At 46.1% G+C, this 17288-nt stretch overlaps 1 protein-coding gene across 11 annotated transcripts in view; it reads left to right on the top strand.

Moving 5' to 3' along the window:
• LOC111247121 (protein O-mannosyl-transferase TMTC3-like) overlaps positions 1 to 17288 on the top strand; it is a 196258-nt gene that overhangs the window by 84170 nt on the left and 94800 nt on the right. For 7 of the 11 annotated variants that reach the window (XM_022797713.2, XM_086973664.1, XM_086982027.1 and 4 more), the window contains one exon: positions 5571 to 5604. The exons of 2 other annotated variants lie outside the window; for them this stretch is intronic. In XM_022797713.2, the coding sequence (XP_022653448.1) occupies positions 5571 to 5604 (34 nt within the window). Of the gene's footprint in view, positions 1 to 1244; positions 1265 to 5570; positions 5605 to 8956; positions 9027 to 17288 lie in introns of those variants that run through there. 2 more of the 11 variants (XM_022797748.2, XM_086989906.1) reach the window with 2 other exon arrangements.

Raw genomic sequence — 17288 nt, forward strand, 5'->3', positions numbered from 1 at the left:
ATCTACTAGATGATGGGTTACTTTTCCACACACATAGACATACACGGGTGATCGTGAAATACATTACTACGCGTACGCGCCTGATCTTAAATCTAATGGATATACGTCTTTGCTCTGGTGATTTTTCAAAGCCTAATATTAATAGAAAGACGCCTCGTTACCAATTTTATTGGCAAAGGTCACTCACGCCGCTTCATAGCTCAGGCGCTTCCAGTTTTATCGTCAATTGCTTTTATTCGAAACTTTGAGCACTAAACAATCAACAACAAGGCAGGCTGATACATAGATAGATGGACAGGTGGCGGAACACGAATCGCCTTCAAGTAGCCCTATCAAAACATGAAATTCTGCTGGAAAACTGCCGTTTAGAAAGGCTCTATTGTCTCAATATGTTGGCATATCCGTGTGCTGTTGGCAATACAGCAGTTTTATTAGCATACGAACACTATTCTAAAATGTTTCGAGGCGCACTCAAGCGTAACTCACACGGAATATCATACCCAGCGTTATCGACTATCTACTGAGCTGATCCCACGGTTCTCTTATCGTTTATAAGTAGCCAACCGTACTGTAATTGATTACTAACGTATAATACGTGTATTTAGTGAGCTTTGTTGGCACCGACTTTGGATATGTTCCTTTGATCAGAACATTTGGCAAACAATGCTACATACACCCTAGTAGAAACTAACGTCAACTATAACAGCCGCTTATATCAGTTGATGTCAATATAAACAGTATTGAATAAGGTTTCGGGACGTGTCTTAAAAGGAACGACTGAATGTCAGTTGAGAGAACAGCTACGAGCAAGAACTAATATTAATGAAGCTCTGCCAGGCAATACTGAGAGAACTAAAACCAATCTTGAGTGAACACGAAGGTAGAATTTGTTTAAGGGTTTTTAGCGTAATTTGTGAGACTCGAAGGAAGCTGTCGTTCAGAGCGCACTCCATATTGGGATTTGAAATTTTTCTCTATGATTTCTCGCGCTACCAACAAGTGTTGGCGATCGATAAATCTGAGGTTTCAGGGAAGTGAATATTGAAGCCGAAAAGGGACAACTTTGTACAGCAATAATAGGTTACGTACGTTAAGAAATATCTCTTAATACGCTGGACTAGTTACAAGACCCGATACAGGATAACAGCCAGCTGCTGAAGTGTGGAGCGCATCATATTTTCCCAATTCGGATTTCTTTGGATTTCCAGGGTTAGCGTGACACAAGTGTTTGTATCACGTTAACCTCGGAACCCTCTCTTCAAAGGTAATTATTCAAGGTAAAAGTTTATTATTTCCATTATATGTACATTCAAAGTCCACTTCTCTAGAACTCCCCCTTGACCGCCGTAGCTTGACGCGTTGGGTCGGCAATTCAAGCGCCTTTCATCGATCAAGTTAAATTCTACTTGCGTTTTTCCTAACACAATACCTATGTGCGAATCTGCCTGCTGTCTGAGTTCCCTGTTCAGTCGGAGCTGTTCAGTCTGCATTCGTCTGGAAGACGTCGACTGCTTTGTAGCTCAAGCTTGTCCTAAAGAAGTATGCAAAATTCAGGCAAAATGCAGCCATCTTGCTCATTCGTGATGTAGAAAAGGAATAAGCTAGGACTATTGATGTTGGCCGCCGTGGCTGTCTGGCTGGTGGGCTGGTGTCGACGGAAGGCGAGGAACGTGTCGGCCAAGGCTAGTAAGGTCCTTCTGCCGTTGTCTGGATCGCATATTACTACGCCGAGTGCTGCAGGTACTTGGGAGCATAGCTTCGTTTAGTAACGGTAGCAGTAGGAAACTAGCCGTCAATAAGGACGAAGGGAACGACGCAGTCAAGGGATCGGTCCGATCTATGCCGTCACTTTGCTAGATCGCTAGAGGCTTGCAACAGCTGGGACAGCGGCTAACAGATCAATGGCAAGTACCAGCAATTCCACCGGTACAGTCAGTTGGGTCTTTGGGGGAAGCCTGGCAGATAGAGACCGTTGCGCAGGCGTATCGTAGAATACCAGGATCGCAACTCTGCTCAACGATGCTATCTACGTATGAGTTTTACTTTCTCCGTAAGCGATCCAGAGATAAAACAAAAATATAAAATAGGGTAGAAGAGCTAAGTAGAGTACAGAGGAAGACTGCTTTTTAACGTTGTTTCCAGCCCTCTCTCGTACTTGTAACGACCTGCGCGCGAATAGGCAAACATCTCTTTGCTATAATAATATGTCTCCAACGTAGAGGAACATACAAGGTGAATGAATGCCAGTGCATAGCGAAAGATACGGCGCAACTTCATTAATTGTACTTATTAATATTATTGAAAATGCTCGTCGTTTAATCGATGCTAACGGTCGTCATTGTCATCAGCTTAGTTGTTATTAAGTTGTCTAATGTAGACGATTATTTTTTGTTGCGACCCTTCGATCGCGGTTTTATTTTCTAGTTATCATCTTTTTATCTGAAATTATAGAATTCGACAGTTTACATTCCTTAATTATATATTTTATACCGTAACAGTTCGTCGCAGATGTTTCGAAATGTCTTACATTCACTCATCAGCATTAAACACCAGACACTGAACCTTGGTAAGGCGCATATTATCGTGCGATCCTTACATTTTTTAATGTTACAGCGGACGATTTTGCATTTCGTCGCTCATGTGCCAATAGCCCATTATGTTGTTATGTCCTCTACCAAAGGTCCTTCAAGCTAAGTGGCGAGTCTAGCGAAGGAGTTCCACCCGTTTCTTACGGAGTACATCTCTTGTCTAAAAATGGAGATCGTTACTCCACAAAAAGCGAACTACATGCTACTGCTCCAAGGAACTGCTTATCGGTTACTTGGTAACTGCTCGTTTGCTGTTATCATATAGAAGGTCATAAGGAAATATCAGAATAGTTTTACTATCATGACGGTTTCATGTAGCATCAACACGTATATGTGTATTCATTTGTGTACGTTTGCGTTCGAAATGGCGCGCATTGAAAACTGTGGCGCTGCCAAGTTTCTCTTTTGCTTTCCACACGTATGTACTACCCCGAATCAACAAAGGACTCTATATATGTACAGCAAGAGAAGCGCTGTGCAGGCGACGACGTCAGGAGTGCTGGGAAAACAGTTACTTTTACTGGTATTTGTTTTGTTTTGTGCATCGTTGTGCGCCTTTAGCTGCCGCTGCCGCTGCCTTCTCTTCCTCAGCACACCTCGGGATGAGTGGCCTTTTGCGTTCACCAGCTTCGTTTCTTTTCGCCCTGTTGTCTCATTCCTCCTCCATCTTCCACTAGCATCCCACGTCTCAGAATCCGTTGTTCTCTTTTCCACCAAAAGCTCGCGAAGTGGTTCTCAGTGACGTCACGTGGAGGTGGGGACGGACGACGACAAAGACATATGGATGACGGCCCCTCGAGAAAAGTTCAGTTCCGAGACGAGAAGACAGGCAAAGTCGGTAACTCTAACTCCACAGGACGAACAGCGAGAGGAACGTCAGACAAAAGACAGCAAGGAAGCATAAACCGTAGCTGAAGAGAACTGAACGAACGGATGCGAACAGCGAAACTGGAGAGTGCTCCCACTCTGTGACTTTCGATTGAATGTCACGAAGTAATGATGCGCGGAGGATCTAAGTAGGACCAGTTGGCGGTGGAAAACCGACGTCTCGCTTCTGCGGCTGACTATTCCCATTTGTCCCCTGACCGCTCCCGAATGGACCTCAATCGTCTCTCGTTCAAACCAAAGGCACTCCATTTCTCTCCCTGCTACTCTCTGCTACTACTGGCTACCTCTTTTTTTGTTTCGCCATTTCTCTGTCTTTGTCGCGGCTGTAGATTCCCCCTTTTTCACAATCCCACCGAGAACGAAGACGGCAGCAAATGCGGCAATGCCAGTACGGCCTAGTAGAAGTAGTACAGGTACTAGAAGCCTGTAGCCAGCACGTGTACTACTACTAGGCGTGGTAGTAACGACAATTACTACCCTAAATAACATATACTTCTACCCCAAGCAATCACTGCCCCCACACTTTGAGAGGACATCCTGCTATATCTGCGTCTCGTCTGCATTCAAGCTTACGAGTCGACGAATTCTGTTGGGCAACTACTTTGCCAGCGATGGGATCGCTGCGCAACGTTTACTCGCGAAAATGGGTGCGGCAGTTTTTCCTGTCTAGCCGCTATGTTAGTGCTTCCGGCAAGAGTAGAGTCAGGACTGCAGCGGCAGCCGTCTGAAGTCACTCGGGTCGACTGTTCTAATTGCAGACATCCATCTGCTGCCGGTAGCAGAGAGCTGCTACTGTGAGTATTCCCTGCGAAAGTGGTCCTCTGTATGCTTGCATGTTTATGGAAACAAAAGCGAGAGAAAGCGGAAGCGAGAGAGCGAGAGAAGAGAAGAGCGGTTGTACGTGCCGGCTGGCATGCAACTGAGACAAATGACTAAACGAAACGAGCGACTCAGACCCAGTCGGGGGGTGAACGTATATGCATGCAACACAGCGGTGGATGATGCTGCTCTGTGCCGTTGGTTTTTGCTGGGAGCTGAAGTTGGACGTTCCGGGCCAACAACCTTCAAAAAAGAAACTGGACAGAAACAAGCGCTTACACGAGTCCCGTGAAGCCCACACCATGCACTGGATCGAGTCCTCGAGTTTACCAGAGACGCCAAAAACGAAGCCAGCGGCCAGTAGAGAGGCTGAACAGGAACAGAAACTTGAGGAGCTGACCAAGCGTCTTGCCGCTTACATTTCGGAAACATTCACTGACCCGTTCGGGATGAGCGGAACGGCGGCGGCATATGTCGTCCGCTTCTAACTGCGTTTTTCTTAGGCTATCCACAAATGCGATGATATTGCGTGTGTGTCACGGTCCTTTCACGATACACTGCAGTTGCGGATATTCGATCCCTGACAAACTTTGATCCATGAGGAAGCACGAAGGTTGTTTGCAAGTTTTTAATAGTTTTCCCCGTTTCATCGTTACTCCGGTAACCTCAAGCCACTGGGGCACGTTTAGTATAGCTGTCCGGCTTAAACTTTAGTTAAAACTACTCTAAGCACGACACTTCAGCAAGACATAGAGTGAAGGAGAGATAGAGGCCGAAGACAATCAGTGAATGCAGCGATTATTGCGTCCTCGTACACGCAGCCCCCTTGCAAAACATAATTAAATGCCCTTATCCCTTATGGGTTTGACGGTCAGTGAAGCAGTTCCAGGGAAAGCCCAAAGCGATGTTGGCGACTAATACTGTTCCGCTTGCACAGCACATACAAGGGGCTGTTACCCGTCATTTTTTTTTGCCAGCTCGTATCACTTTTCCGCTGCTCCTTGCATTCTTAGTGAAGCGAGTGTGTCGTTTCACTTGGCAATTAAAAAGGTGTATTTGCCGTCGTTCGTTAATTGGCCGTGTAGAAACGTAGGGAAAGAACGCTACTTGCATAACACAATATACTTTATTAGTACTATTATTATTAATTTAATTAAATACTCATATTGATAATTCAATATAAGGTTACGGAGTTTTTTTTTTTAATTAATATAGTCATAATGGTACAGTTAATCATCTTCTTATATGCCTGTTTTTCCTGTCGTCGTGTTTCAGGGAATGTTTTATCAGCCTGAGTAGCTCCAAAAAAGTGAGTATTTCAAACGGTTATTTGTTTTAGTTTTTGTAGGGCAGTTTTCTCAAAGACCACACATATATATATATATATATATAAAGATAGCACGCTGCAGGTGTAAAAGGTGAAGACATTTCAGCTGGAGTAGCAAGCGCAGAACTTTCACTTGTTGCACCGTTTTCGGTGCACTGTTCACTAAATTGTATTAATTGAAGACGTGCATCTTGTGCTACTCGAGTAGAATCTCGCCCATCATCTCACCTTGATTCGAAAGATCTCTTACGAGTAGTGCTTGGGGCGTTGCTAGAAGTAGTTGAAGCAGTCCAGGAAAAAAATAGAAGCGAAATAGCTGTTTGTTGGCAGAACAGCAAAGGCGGCACGCGCAGCTGCTCCACTGATGACGCAGACGGCTGGAGCGCTTCAACGACCGTGGCAAGCTTACTTCACTTGTGAACCAGGGTCGCCGTCGATGCTTTTGCTGGGTGCCGTTACTGTGGTAGCTTCCGTTAGTCGCTCCCTGTCATCGGATAGGAGGTTCAACCTTCCGCTCCACTTAGAGGCATTACGGGCCTTTTTAGGGATTAGAGCCGCCGTTGCTTCTACCGGTATCTCCATTGCTCGTCGTCTTCGATCGATCCGATTAGCCTTCAGGCTTGAACTCTGCCTTTCTCTTCTTCTTCTTCGCACTTACTGCGCAAACACCGCGTGAACCGCTGGCAAACAAGCATTTGAGTTACGGTGATGCTGTCCCAGCTAAATTTTTTCCGACTTTTTCCATTTGGAAACGGCTACCTGCTTATTAGTTCCTACATACAGCTAAGTAATGTAAAGTGTTATTCTGCATTTCTGTACTGTGTCGCAAAGAATCGTTGAAGAACGGCGTGTCAGCTTGCTGCTTGCATATACATATATATATATATAATAATAAGCGATCGCTCTACAACGAAGGGAAAGCACTGATAAAACAGCAGTTCTTTACTCTCCCGCCTTAATGCATTCCAGTACTAACTGTTCACAGATGCGACACCCGTTTCTTTGAACATTTTCTATCACTACTCAATAATAAATCAACCACCCTATACACTCGCTGCCAACTATGTATAATATTTATTGTTGCAACGGTCACGTCGCCGTAGGCATCTCGATACATCGACGAAAGACTCGCCCTTTTTTACGGTAAGTTAGCTTTATGTTTTAACAATCTTATACATGCAATCTGCAACAATGAACAACAAACTTCTGATGAAACCGATGCCAGGTTCGTTGCGTCTGTGACACGTGGCTGGCTGATGCCGGCTGGCGAAACTCGTTTTGCGTCAGCGGCCCACGAAGACGAACACTTGTCATGTATAGACAGTGCCGTGACAACCAAGATGGACGGTGAAGCGAATGGCAGTGTTCGTCGTCAGCAATTGCCAATAAGGGCAATGACTTAGCGTCGAGCATGGTAGCAGATGACTCCAACTACCTATGTATCCGTCTCATCTGATCATTGTGTACATTTGTATGCACATATATCGGCTACTGTGTGCTACACAGACCTTGCAATTAAGACGACTACTTCTATTGCCGCTATTACCACTGCTACAACTACTGCTGCCATTATTATGTGTCCAATCATTATAGCTACCTACTTGGACGTAACGGTGCCAGACGCACCATGCGCCCAATCTGGGAAGGAGGAGAAACGCTTAGCGAATGGAAAGACAGGAACGGATGGAGCAACCATGGCTTGGTGACATGGAAATGTTGCCGTTATACAATAATAACGACATATCTAGGGAATAAACAGCATTATCTAAATGAGACAATTGTTAAGCGTACGTTAGAGTTGGCGAGAACACATGGGAAAGGGTATGTGAGTGGAGCTCCCGTGTTTGCCCTCATGCAACCCGCCCTATTTCGGCGCTGCAGAAGTTTTGTCGTCAATCTTCCATGTTTGCGTACGCTTCTCCCCTTGGAGCTCGTTTTGGTGAATGATCGTTTGAATTACGTAGATATGCACGCATCTAGAAACGGAAGACTACAGGACGGCGAATCTGAGCTACAACGCCGAAGTGCGTACATTTGAAACAGCGGCAGCGAATATTTAGGTATCGGATACACAAATACACAATAAGTGGCTGTGTTCCTTCTCGTTCCTTTCGATACATTTTTTCTCGATTACTATCTCTTTTTCTAGCTTTTATTTACTATTTCGATTTAAACAAGTCGGTGGCACCAAACGGTACGATTGCGCCGACGGCAGAAAACACAAGAAAAGAATGATGCAGGTCGCAAAGTAAGAGGCCCACCGTCGCATAGATGGTTGTACGGCAACAACGATAGCGGCGACCGCTGATACGGCGATGAAACGCTTTGGTTACCCCGTCAGGTCGTCTAAAGAAGCTGGTTACCTGCAAGCTGACCTAGCTAGCTGCTAGCTAGCTACGTAGCTCTGACGGGATGAATTATTGAGCACGAAGATTAAGTTGCCTTCGACCTCCCCTACTTTTCTCTTTGCCTAGGTTTATTTCACTATTGCCGTTGTATACTGTAGAGCACTTTCCCAGCTTTCCAGCTCTGTACCTACGAATCTTCGCCATTCCAACTCATCTTGAGTTCTCAAAAGCATAAGCCACCGCCTGTAGTCGCACCGCCCGAAGCCCAGCTTCGACTTTCACCGATCCGGTCTAAGTTGACGATGCTACCGGTCTACACTATTCGTCTTTGTGAAGACAAGCCTAAGTGGTAGCAGTATAAACGTGAAGCGCTGGTGCCGCTAACGAGAACATTGGGAGTAGGTATCGACGAATGGCTGGGAGAGCGGGAAAATCGCTAGGGACGTCGTCCTTTGGCCAAGTGGTCGCTGCCGTTTTGGCGTGGACGTCCCGGCACGCTCATTTTTCGTTTCATCTTTAGTATTAGGGAATATAAACAACGGAGCTACGAATGGTCTATTTGTGCTATACTCGGCTATTAATGGATGATTTGAAATTTTATGAGATCGTTGTGCGATGCGATAGCCAACTCTATGGTAGTACTTAGGTTGTGGCTATTGCAGTATTACAGTGGGGCGGTTGCTACTGCGTGGTTGCCTGGCCTCCTACCTGCCGCTCATTTTCTTTTGCTCACCCTCGGCACTTTTCCGCTGGCCGAAATCTACCAGTAGCAGCATACGCAAGAGTTATCTGCTCTTCTCCATCACTACGCTTTGCTAGCCTGCTCTCTTGGTGACTCGTTTTATTTTTCTTGCTCGTCCCACATAACTGTCAGTTCTGTTCAGGAAGCGTTCCGTGCTTACTCAATCGACGATTGGACAATGGAATTATTCACGCATTGCTTACTTGCGCGTTGGCAGAGTGAAAGAACGAACGGACAGCCGGTCGGCCCGTGGACGTCGTCGAGAAGCAAAAATGAGTCCGGGTGGAGGCTTAGGAAATTTCGGACCATGGGCTGTAAGTCTCGGATGTTTGTTAGAGAGTTATAGATCATCTCTAGTAAGCTGAAAAAGATTTTAGGTGCGAGAGAGAAAGAAGAAGGAAAAATACATCATTGCATGCGTACTTAGTAACGCGTTTCTTTCCATTCAGCATTTGAACCGGATTTAGGAAGCTACCAGTCGAGCGCCGTCGAGGATTGAAGCGCTGTATATAAAAGTTATCGTTGCTCCTCATTTTCGTATTACAGATACTATTGACTAATCAATTTATGAAACAATAAGATTAAGCCAGTCAGTGTTTCGAGCCCACTAGGCATGGAAGCTATATATGCATTTCATAAAATCATGCGACATGTTTATCTAGGTCACTTGCTTTTCGCTCGTCCAGTATCACTGTACTCACATTTTTTTGCTCGATTGAACAAAAAAAAAGGTAAATCTATCCTTCAATTAAAGCCAGTCAGAATTTTGCCTGGTGTTACTCACGCAGTTGTAAAGGATTGAAGCGCTCGCGCAAAGGGCAACCACACTAAATCACACAGATGTTTCCTTAAAAAGAATTGATAACATTTGCTTTCTATTTCATCTTAACTTACATCGTAGATTTTATACGTATTTACACATATGCCATTAACTGTATTAAAAATGAACGTCTCGATGTGTACGACTTATCATCATCTCGCATGATTTGAAGCTAATACTGTGAGCGAGAAGAAAATAACAGATTATTTCAAATTTAATATAACACCCAGCGGAGGAATGGACTGGTATTACGCGTCATATCGTTCTAAGTAGAAAGTTTCAATGGCCAAGTAAATCGCTCTACCGTTCGTCGCAACGTAACTTAGTATCGTTTCTATAGTTATCTAGTCGTATCTTGCTATCACTGCTTTTGGTCGCTCTGGTACACCAAATGTCTATATGGTAAGCTGTGAGAACAAAGCGTTGACACCATTTTTCAGGAAGTAGCGTACCCCGCTACAGGTGTGACAGCATCCAGTAAGCGTGTCGCTCATTTGTGACTATTAAGATAGAAACCGATCAGTGCAATGCAATCTTCCATCTGTTTTCTCAACGTCGTGACCGCTGAAGGCAGAGCGTCAACTAACATAAGAGCGTGCATCAAAGGTCTGCAGACATAGATATTTAAAAGCTGAGGAGGCGAGCCTATTGGTGAAATTAGGTTAAGAACTGCTAGATAAACATTTAAGGAGCAACATTACTCAGGGCACGCAGCCCATGTTAACACCGCAGGCACATCTGCGACATCGGCAATGCTAGTAGCAACTGGAGTCAATGCTTCTGGTGGCAAAAGCTAGCGTGATGACGGCAATGACGATCGCGATCAACCGCGAATTGAGGCCAAGCCAGCCAGGCCATAACGGCCTGGAATGCCGTTTTCATGGTGCGGTTGTTTGTTGAGCAATGGGTAGGTAAAAAGAGTGGCGACCCGCTCCGGCACCGATACTCGATGTTGCTCCTTCACGATCCCCTCACTAACGCAACCTTCGTCTTTATCCTCGTTTCATTTTCGTTTCTGCTACCTCCATTCAAGTTGACTCCGCTGCCGACGGGATACAGGTAGTCTTGAAAAAGGGAACAGTCAGCTTGAACGCGAAACCAAACTATGGATGCTGAACGTAGGGCACCTCTCAGGAGGCAGTCGGGGGTAATTGCGTTCGATACGATTACCAGGCACCGACTTGCAGCGCCCCAGGCCGCTCGGTCATTTGTTTTCGTTGCTGATCGGATCTCCAGTGCTCTAGGTCCACAGATGCGAAAAGCGCAGCGATTCTAGTTAACGAACAACCAGCAGCGGTATGTTACACACCAGGCCAGCTTAGAATTGCAAGTAAAGCTGGACCCGCCGGCTGCCGTAGCAGATACAGCTGTGAGCTGGCATTCTCTAAGCCAGTTTCTTCAGTTGCGGTACGTACTAATAGCCTTTTTTTGGAACGCTGTTTCCGGCAGCCTGACCCATTGAGCCCGTTAGACCCACCACAGAGATCCCCCCACTATTATCAACCCATAGCTTCGCCGACAAAACAAACAGGCTCTAACAGATACCCTGCGCGCCTCGTGCAACGACGTTCGCACAAGTCGAGGCAGCGGGTGGGTGAAAAATACGTATACTTTTACTGCCTGGTCCTGCTGTTCAAGCCGGATTCCAACCTCATGTCTGCTAGCTACAATCCAGTTGCCTGGCCGGAATTGTCAATATCTATAATAAAATACTATGCGTCGTGTGACAGCGAAATGTTACCCGCACATGGCGTCTGTGTAGCTGGCCTCTGTTTATGCTAGCATGAGATGTAACTGATTAGTGCTTGTCGTGCATCTCTCTCGTGTGGTGTTTTTGTGATGGTAACGCCCGGACGAACGACGCCAGATGATGCATACGGCAACATTGACTTACCAGGCTTCAACAGCAAACCCTCAGGGGCAGATCCGATGATGTATGCTAGTTTTTGTGTTGTTTCTACTGCTGCCGCCGCTACCATCACTCCTATCATCGGTAAGCCATATCGTGCTGTTGTGATTGTTGCCGCCTGGCATCACCGTCCATCTCCTTTCGTACACCGTCGTTGTCAAACATTGCCTTCACAGGGTAAATTTTGCATTCCAGACGCATTGTCTTTTCGGTTTTGGACTTCCTGCCACTGTCCTGTCTGATGGAGAATCCTAAGCGGACAGCGAGTTTTTTGGAAACGGAAAACAACTCTCAGGACAAAACGCGCCATATGCATAGCCCTGTTGGTGTATATACATGTATCAATATCTCCCGGCTGGAGGTAACAGGAAGCAATATCGACAAGACCAAATCCCGTTATCTACGTGCAAACCTATATTCGTCTAAAGAACAGCGATGCGTATTGCAGCTTTATTTCCCATGATAACACCTTCCATAAGCGTAAGAGAATGACATAACGAGTTCAGTATTATAGATATGCCCTTTTTCCGCATTTAATATAAATTTTCCATAACATCATTCCTTCCTACTTGCCGACTAATTTGAACTCCACAGCATTTAAACGACCTGATTCGAGTGTAAGTAGAAATCTAGTTTCTGCTAGGTCCTCTTGCACACAGAGCTGAGTACAAATCTATGTAAGGAGCCAAACATATTATATATAGTACTATTCACTTTACAGCTTCAAATCGTATGGCGTAATCTATTCGTCGTCCGATATAATTTTATTTTCAATGCAACAGCTTAGCTGATCCTTTATATAAAATCCTTATTGAGGAATACATGCTATACACCTGCTCTATTGGATGTTCGAAGCAAGCGCTTCCTGCGCTGCCGAAAACGGGAAGAGACTCACCCAAAAAAACAGACAAGAAGGATACGGTCGACAAAGAAGGAGTTGTAGAGAAGAACTCGGTGGTAGCACTCATTTGGTTTATTAGGCCATAGGGTAGCCTTTCTTTCCTTCGTTTTCTACGCACACATACACGTACCGTCGCTCTCCTTCCCTTGCAATGTCTGGATTCCGCACACCCTTTAGACGGCCGGAGACTTCGCTGTCGTATAAAAGTACGAGGCCGACGGGCCATGTGTCGCTAGTTTCAATTCGTTTTTTCTCGTTCTCTCTCGCTCGCTTTTCCCTTTCACTTTTTTCTTCGTTCTCCCTTCTGCCTCTTACTGTAGCTTTCGCGTTCGATGTCTTGAACGGCAATGGCAGTAGAAGCGGCAGCGCAGGCATTCGCGTTAGCTGTGCTACTTGTGCTAGCGAAGCGAGGCAGGGTATAGGTATGGGGAGGCAGCAGGCGCAAAGCAGAGGGAACCAATCAGGGCGATTGTTCTAGAAAAAAATTAAATTGCGCACACATTCCGTAGAGCTGCCTAGAGCAACCGAAAAATGAGAAACCGGCTCAGACAGATTGAGACAGGAATTGGAGGTACGCGGCAGTACGTAGCCCGCCACTCCCATTATGGTTGCGGCCACCTAGGTAGCTTTTGCTGCTACTTATACCGTCGATGCTTCTCTACCGTTGTTGTACATAGCTCAGAATGGTTGAACCTATAGTCTTTTGCAGACGAAGGCGCCAGCCACTGCGAGAGCGGCAGTAGTATCTTTGTCACTTCGGACCCCCTCCCCTTATTCCCGTTCCAGTGACAGACAGCCGGTCATTCCTGCTGGTGCTGACGTCGTCGTCTCTCCGCTACTTCTAAGAGCACTAAGAGCAGTAATGCGCAACAAACAATGGAAGATCGGCCATGTCGGCCGCTTTTTGCCAGAGATCTCTAGGTAACAATGCTGCGCTTTATACCTAAGGTAGTGGCCTAATAACTCGTCCAGTCACATCCTGGAAAAGGCTTTAAAGATCAAGATATCGCGGCGCAATGGACTTTTGGAATCGAAGCCAGTTATGCAAGGGACGGAAAATAATGTATGCGCTTTTAGGACGTGCCATGAAACTGTCGATATACAACACGAGCCCACTACGAAAATCATCCGTTCTTACCAAAACAGCTCGTGAGGGTTAACACGTTTAAAACACGACATATTTTAAGCCTTAAATATTCCGAGCTCTAAGTAGATGAATGCATCTGTTGTTTTTTTTCTTTTCTTTTTTGTTAATCTAATCGTCCGCTCTTACTGCATGAGTTAACTCTGCCAGATGGTGTTGGCAATTTGGCAAATGCTGCTACCGGTAACACAACTTTTTCAGTCCTTTGTTGCTGATTTCGCCGAATCCGTGTCGGTGTCAACGTTACTCTTCGTTACTTCTCCATCTCTCCCCACATACTACTACGTTTATGTGCCAGTCAGTCAATGGTTACCGGGAAAAGCAAAGTTTTCAGCGTCTTTGGACAATCTCCCTTGTTTACCCACACAATATCAGCCCCGCGCAGTACTACTACAGTCGCTGCCGCTGTTAGCTTTCATCGGTCCCCATATACTGCTATGCCCTGCTCTGGCCTGGCTTGTCGTAGCTAGCTTGCCACATCTGCCTACTTTTTCTTCTCTATCTTATACTCGCTGTCCTTTTCTCTCGCTGCGGACTTCGTCCTTCTTTACTCGCCCTTACCGCAGTCGTCGCCCGCTGGCCGCAGGCTTTTTTCCTCAATCTAATATGAAATCTGAACTAGCTGCTTGCGGAGGACAGTGGCAGCGGCAGTAGCAGAAAGGACTGGTTCTGCTCCATCGCTGCTGTTAGCGTAGCCTGAAAACGCACGCGGCTGAGGGTTTGTGGCGAATCCTGACTAAAGTCTGAACGAAAAGATGAGGAACGGAACCCAATCCCTTATTTAATGGTAAACCTATGAGTTGATGGGATAAAGGCATGGAGAGCTGAGCGAAACTGTATGTGTTTGTAGGTCTTTCTCTGTATATGTGGATTTGGCGTTTGGTGTGTAACTGGGTTGCCCAACTTCTGACGCAGTAGCGAACAGCGAATCTTCAGTTAGTGACAAGGAGTGAAATTAGAGATTCCTGTTCGCAGTGGCACCAGCATAAAGACAGACTGTGATTACATACGAATAGCCTGCTGCTAGGAGCTTCAACAGTTAATGAAAAAATGTTTAATAACCAATTTGTACTCGTTATACATATCATATAATGCAGCGTACAATGTACTAAAAAATATCGATTGAAACAGAAATTATTCATCAGCAGAGAAATGGTAAATACAATAGCATATATAAGTTGTCACTAAAGCTCAACTTTACTACAGTGCTTGGATTTTTTTCTAGAATATAATGTTAGACTATAACTGAACAGTTCGCTCAATTGTCACCTTTTCCTTTTAACGTACTTCGAGCGTATTAACGAAGTTTTGAATCCATAGCAGAGATGTGAGGAAAAAGAGCCAAGTTGGCCTAGCTTCTTCGATTGACGTCGCTTTTACTGCGATATTGGTTTGCGGATGCGAGCAGTCGGACACTCAACATCTTGTCCTTATTTTGACTGTGCTATCAGAAGGAACCAGATGGTTGGCTTAGGTTTATTGTCGACCTAAAATAACGTGTTCTAATCACGCGTCGTCCCCAACTCTTCGAAGCGCCAGTGGTAGTTACATTATTAGAATTAGTTGGTAAAAGCAGAGAACAACCAGCCTAGAGACGCTATGTAACATATGCGCATATTACGTTGGCGACAGACATATTTAACTTACAACGAGAATCTTTAAAACCACGTCCATTTGCGTATTCAAACAGAAGCTGGGCGAACAAGGCGCAGTTTCGCCGGCTTTGTCGAGATCTCCTCCCGTAGAAAGAACGTGTAAGCAGTAACGTCGTAGTGGCTGCCATTGCTGTAGAGGACTGCTGCGGCACCTGGGTATCTTTTGTTTCAATTGGGTCCGGATCCAACAGTCACTTGACAGCAGCACTGGCCCTTACCGTCACCGTTGGATGACGCGGTTATCGCAACAGTTGCCAATGTGGGCCTTTGCTAAGTTTCATTTAGCTATAGAAGAACCGGTCGTCGACATCTGTTGCTCAAAGCTTCCGAACTCGGTGGGCATTGGTTTAGATAAGACTTGACCTTTGTTGATTGGTGACAACCTTAGGTTACGATGTTCATACGTACGTAGGTGCGTGTGTTTGCGTAGCACACAATGGTAAGAGCATAGAGAGAAATAGATGCTTCAAAGCGTCGCCTTTTCAACTATCGATTACTCTAGCAGTTGAAGGCCAGTTGCAGCTGGCAGAGGCTTTTCTACCTTAACCACCCAAAAGTTCCCTCTAGCATATGGGCTCTGGCATCCGCGAGCGTTACGTATGTGTATTAGCCCGACAAAGTCTCTCAGATAAATACATCTGAGCCATCTAAATATTGTAGTATGCTAGCCAAATATCATATGTCTCCTCTTTCGTAATGAATTTCATATTTGGTCAAATGTGCAGCGGTGGGAGGCATGCTCGCTATTTCCCCACCACTAACACCGAGGTGGATGTCACCTCTTTTCCATTGCAGCGCGCATCTCTGGATCGCGTGGCGCGTCTTTCGGGCTGAACCGAGGATCTCCACAGTGTGCCTCGCTGGAGATGGATACCGTTTGATCGGCGCCGCGACGATGAGAAACGATGAGGACGAGCAGCGACGGTGGGAGTTTGTGGGGGGCTAGTGAGAACGAAGGAAAGTTCGGGGGCTTATTTTAAAGCAAATTACTTCCTCCTTGCCATACACACTCTTCTATATGCTATACCGATGATGATAGCCATGGCTCATATGCGGTAGTATATGCTCACAGGAAAAGCGAGAACTCAAAGGTGAAAGCGTGTGTGTATGTATAAAACGTTGGACGTCAGACCCCTCTTTTTCCCGTCTCTCATGTAAGCTTGGTATCGTAGCCGACTTCGTGATACGGGCCACAAGGTGTAGGAGCGGCTGTTTAGTTGGCGGATTGAACGTGTAAATGGATTGAGAGAGATAGGAGGGAAGGGCGTTTCAGTGCTCAGGATTTTGTTTACGTAACTTTAAAAAGTTAGACTTCCGCCAGGTCTCCTATCCAACTTCTCTCATTCATTGGTGATCTTCTGTTACCATGGTAGTGTTTCTATCGTAAGGGGCTTGTCGCCCCTACATCGCCTTAGCGGCGAGGGAGGACGCAGAGCGGAGATGTGCTCTCGTGTCCCTTTTCGGTTGGTTGGGATCAACAAACGAAGCTAGTAGCCGAAAACACGGTTCTGAAACCGCCTTCGTGTCGTTGCCTCTACCACGGCACGCTGCACGCCGTTGCCCCTGCCGCCTGCCTTCCGTCTATAAGCCGCGCCTCTGATGGGCCAATGATAGCTGCAGTAGCAGAAACGGGGCCTCGAGCAGCCCCGGTCGGCTGGCTGACTCGTCGAAAACCAGCGAATGGGTAGTGTTGGTGGGCGAACGAGTATAGGCGACGAAGGCGGGTGAAAGTCGAGTGAGCGACACAAATTGAATATTTTACCAAGCAGAGTTCTCAACATGCCGCTATGCCTCTGTGTCGGCCGGTCGGGAAGCAGGTCGGGCTGCTTCTGTGCGTATCTGCCTGCTTCTGTTGCGTGAAGAGACGCTGCCGACAGCAATGGCGATTGCTGTAGCGTCATCGACACACTTTGAGTGCTTCTGACACCGTCGCTCACTTGAACGCATCGCTAGTATGCGCCCGATGGTGCCAATGGTGTAGCGATGCCAGCAACGCTGCCACACCAAACAGCATCGTTAGGAACCGAGTCCAACTTCATTGCAGCAACTCGGCGACACTGCATCCAACTCCGGGCCAAGCAGCCGACTATTGCTGCTAGTACTACCGTTACGAATACGCTACTACGGCGATGGGGCAAACTAATTTT

Source organism: Varroa destructor, unplaced genomic scaffold (assembly GCF_002443255.2).
Source record: "Varroa destructor unplaced genomic scaffold, Vdes_3.0 BEIS01000001.1, whole genome shotgun sequence".
In the NCBI taxonomy this organism is placed as follows: domain Eukaryota; kingdom Metazoa; phylum Arthropoda; class Arachnida; order Mesostigmata; family Varroidae; genus Varroa; species Varroa destructor.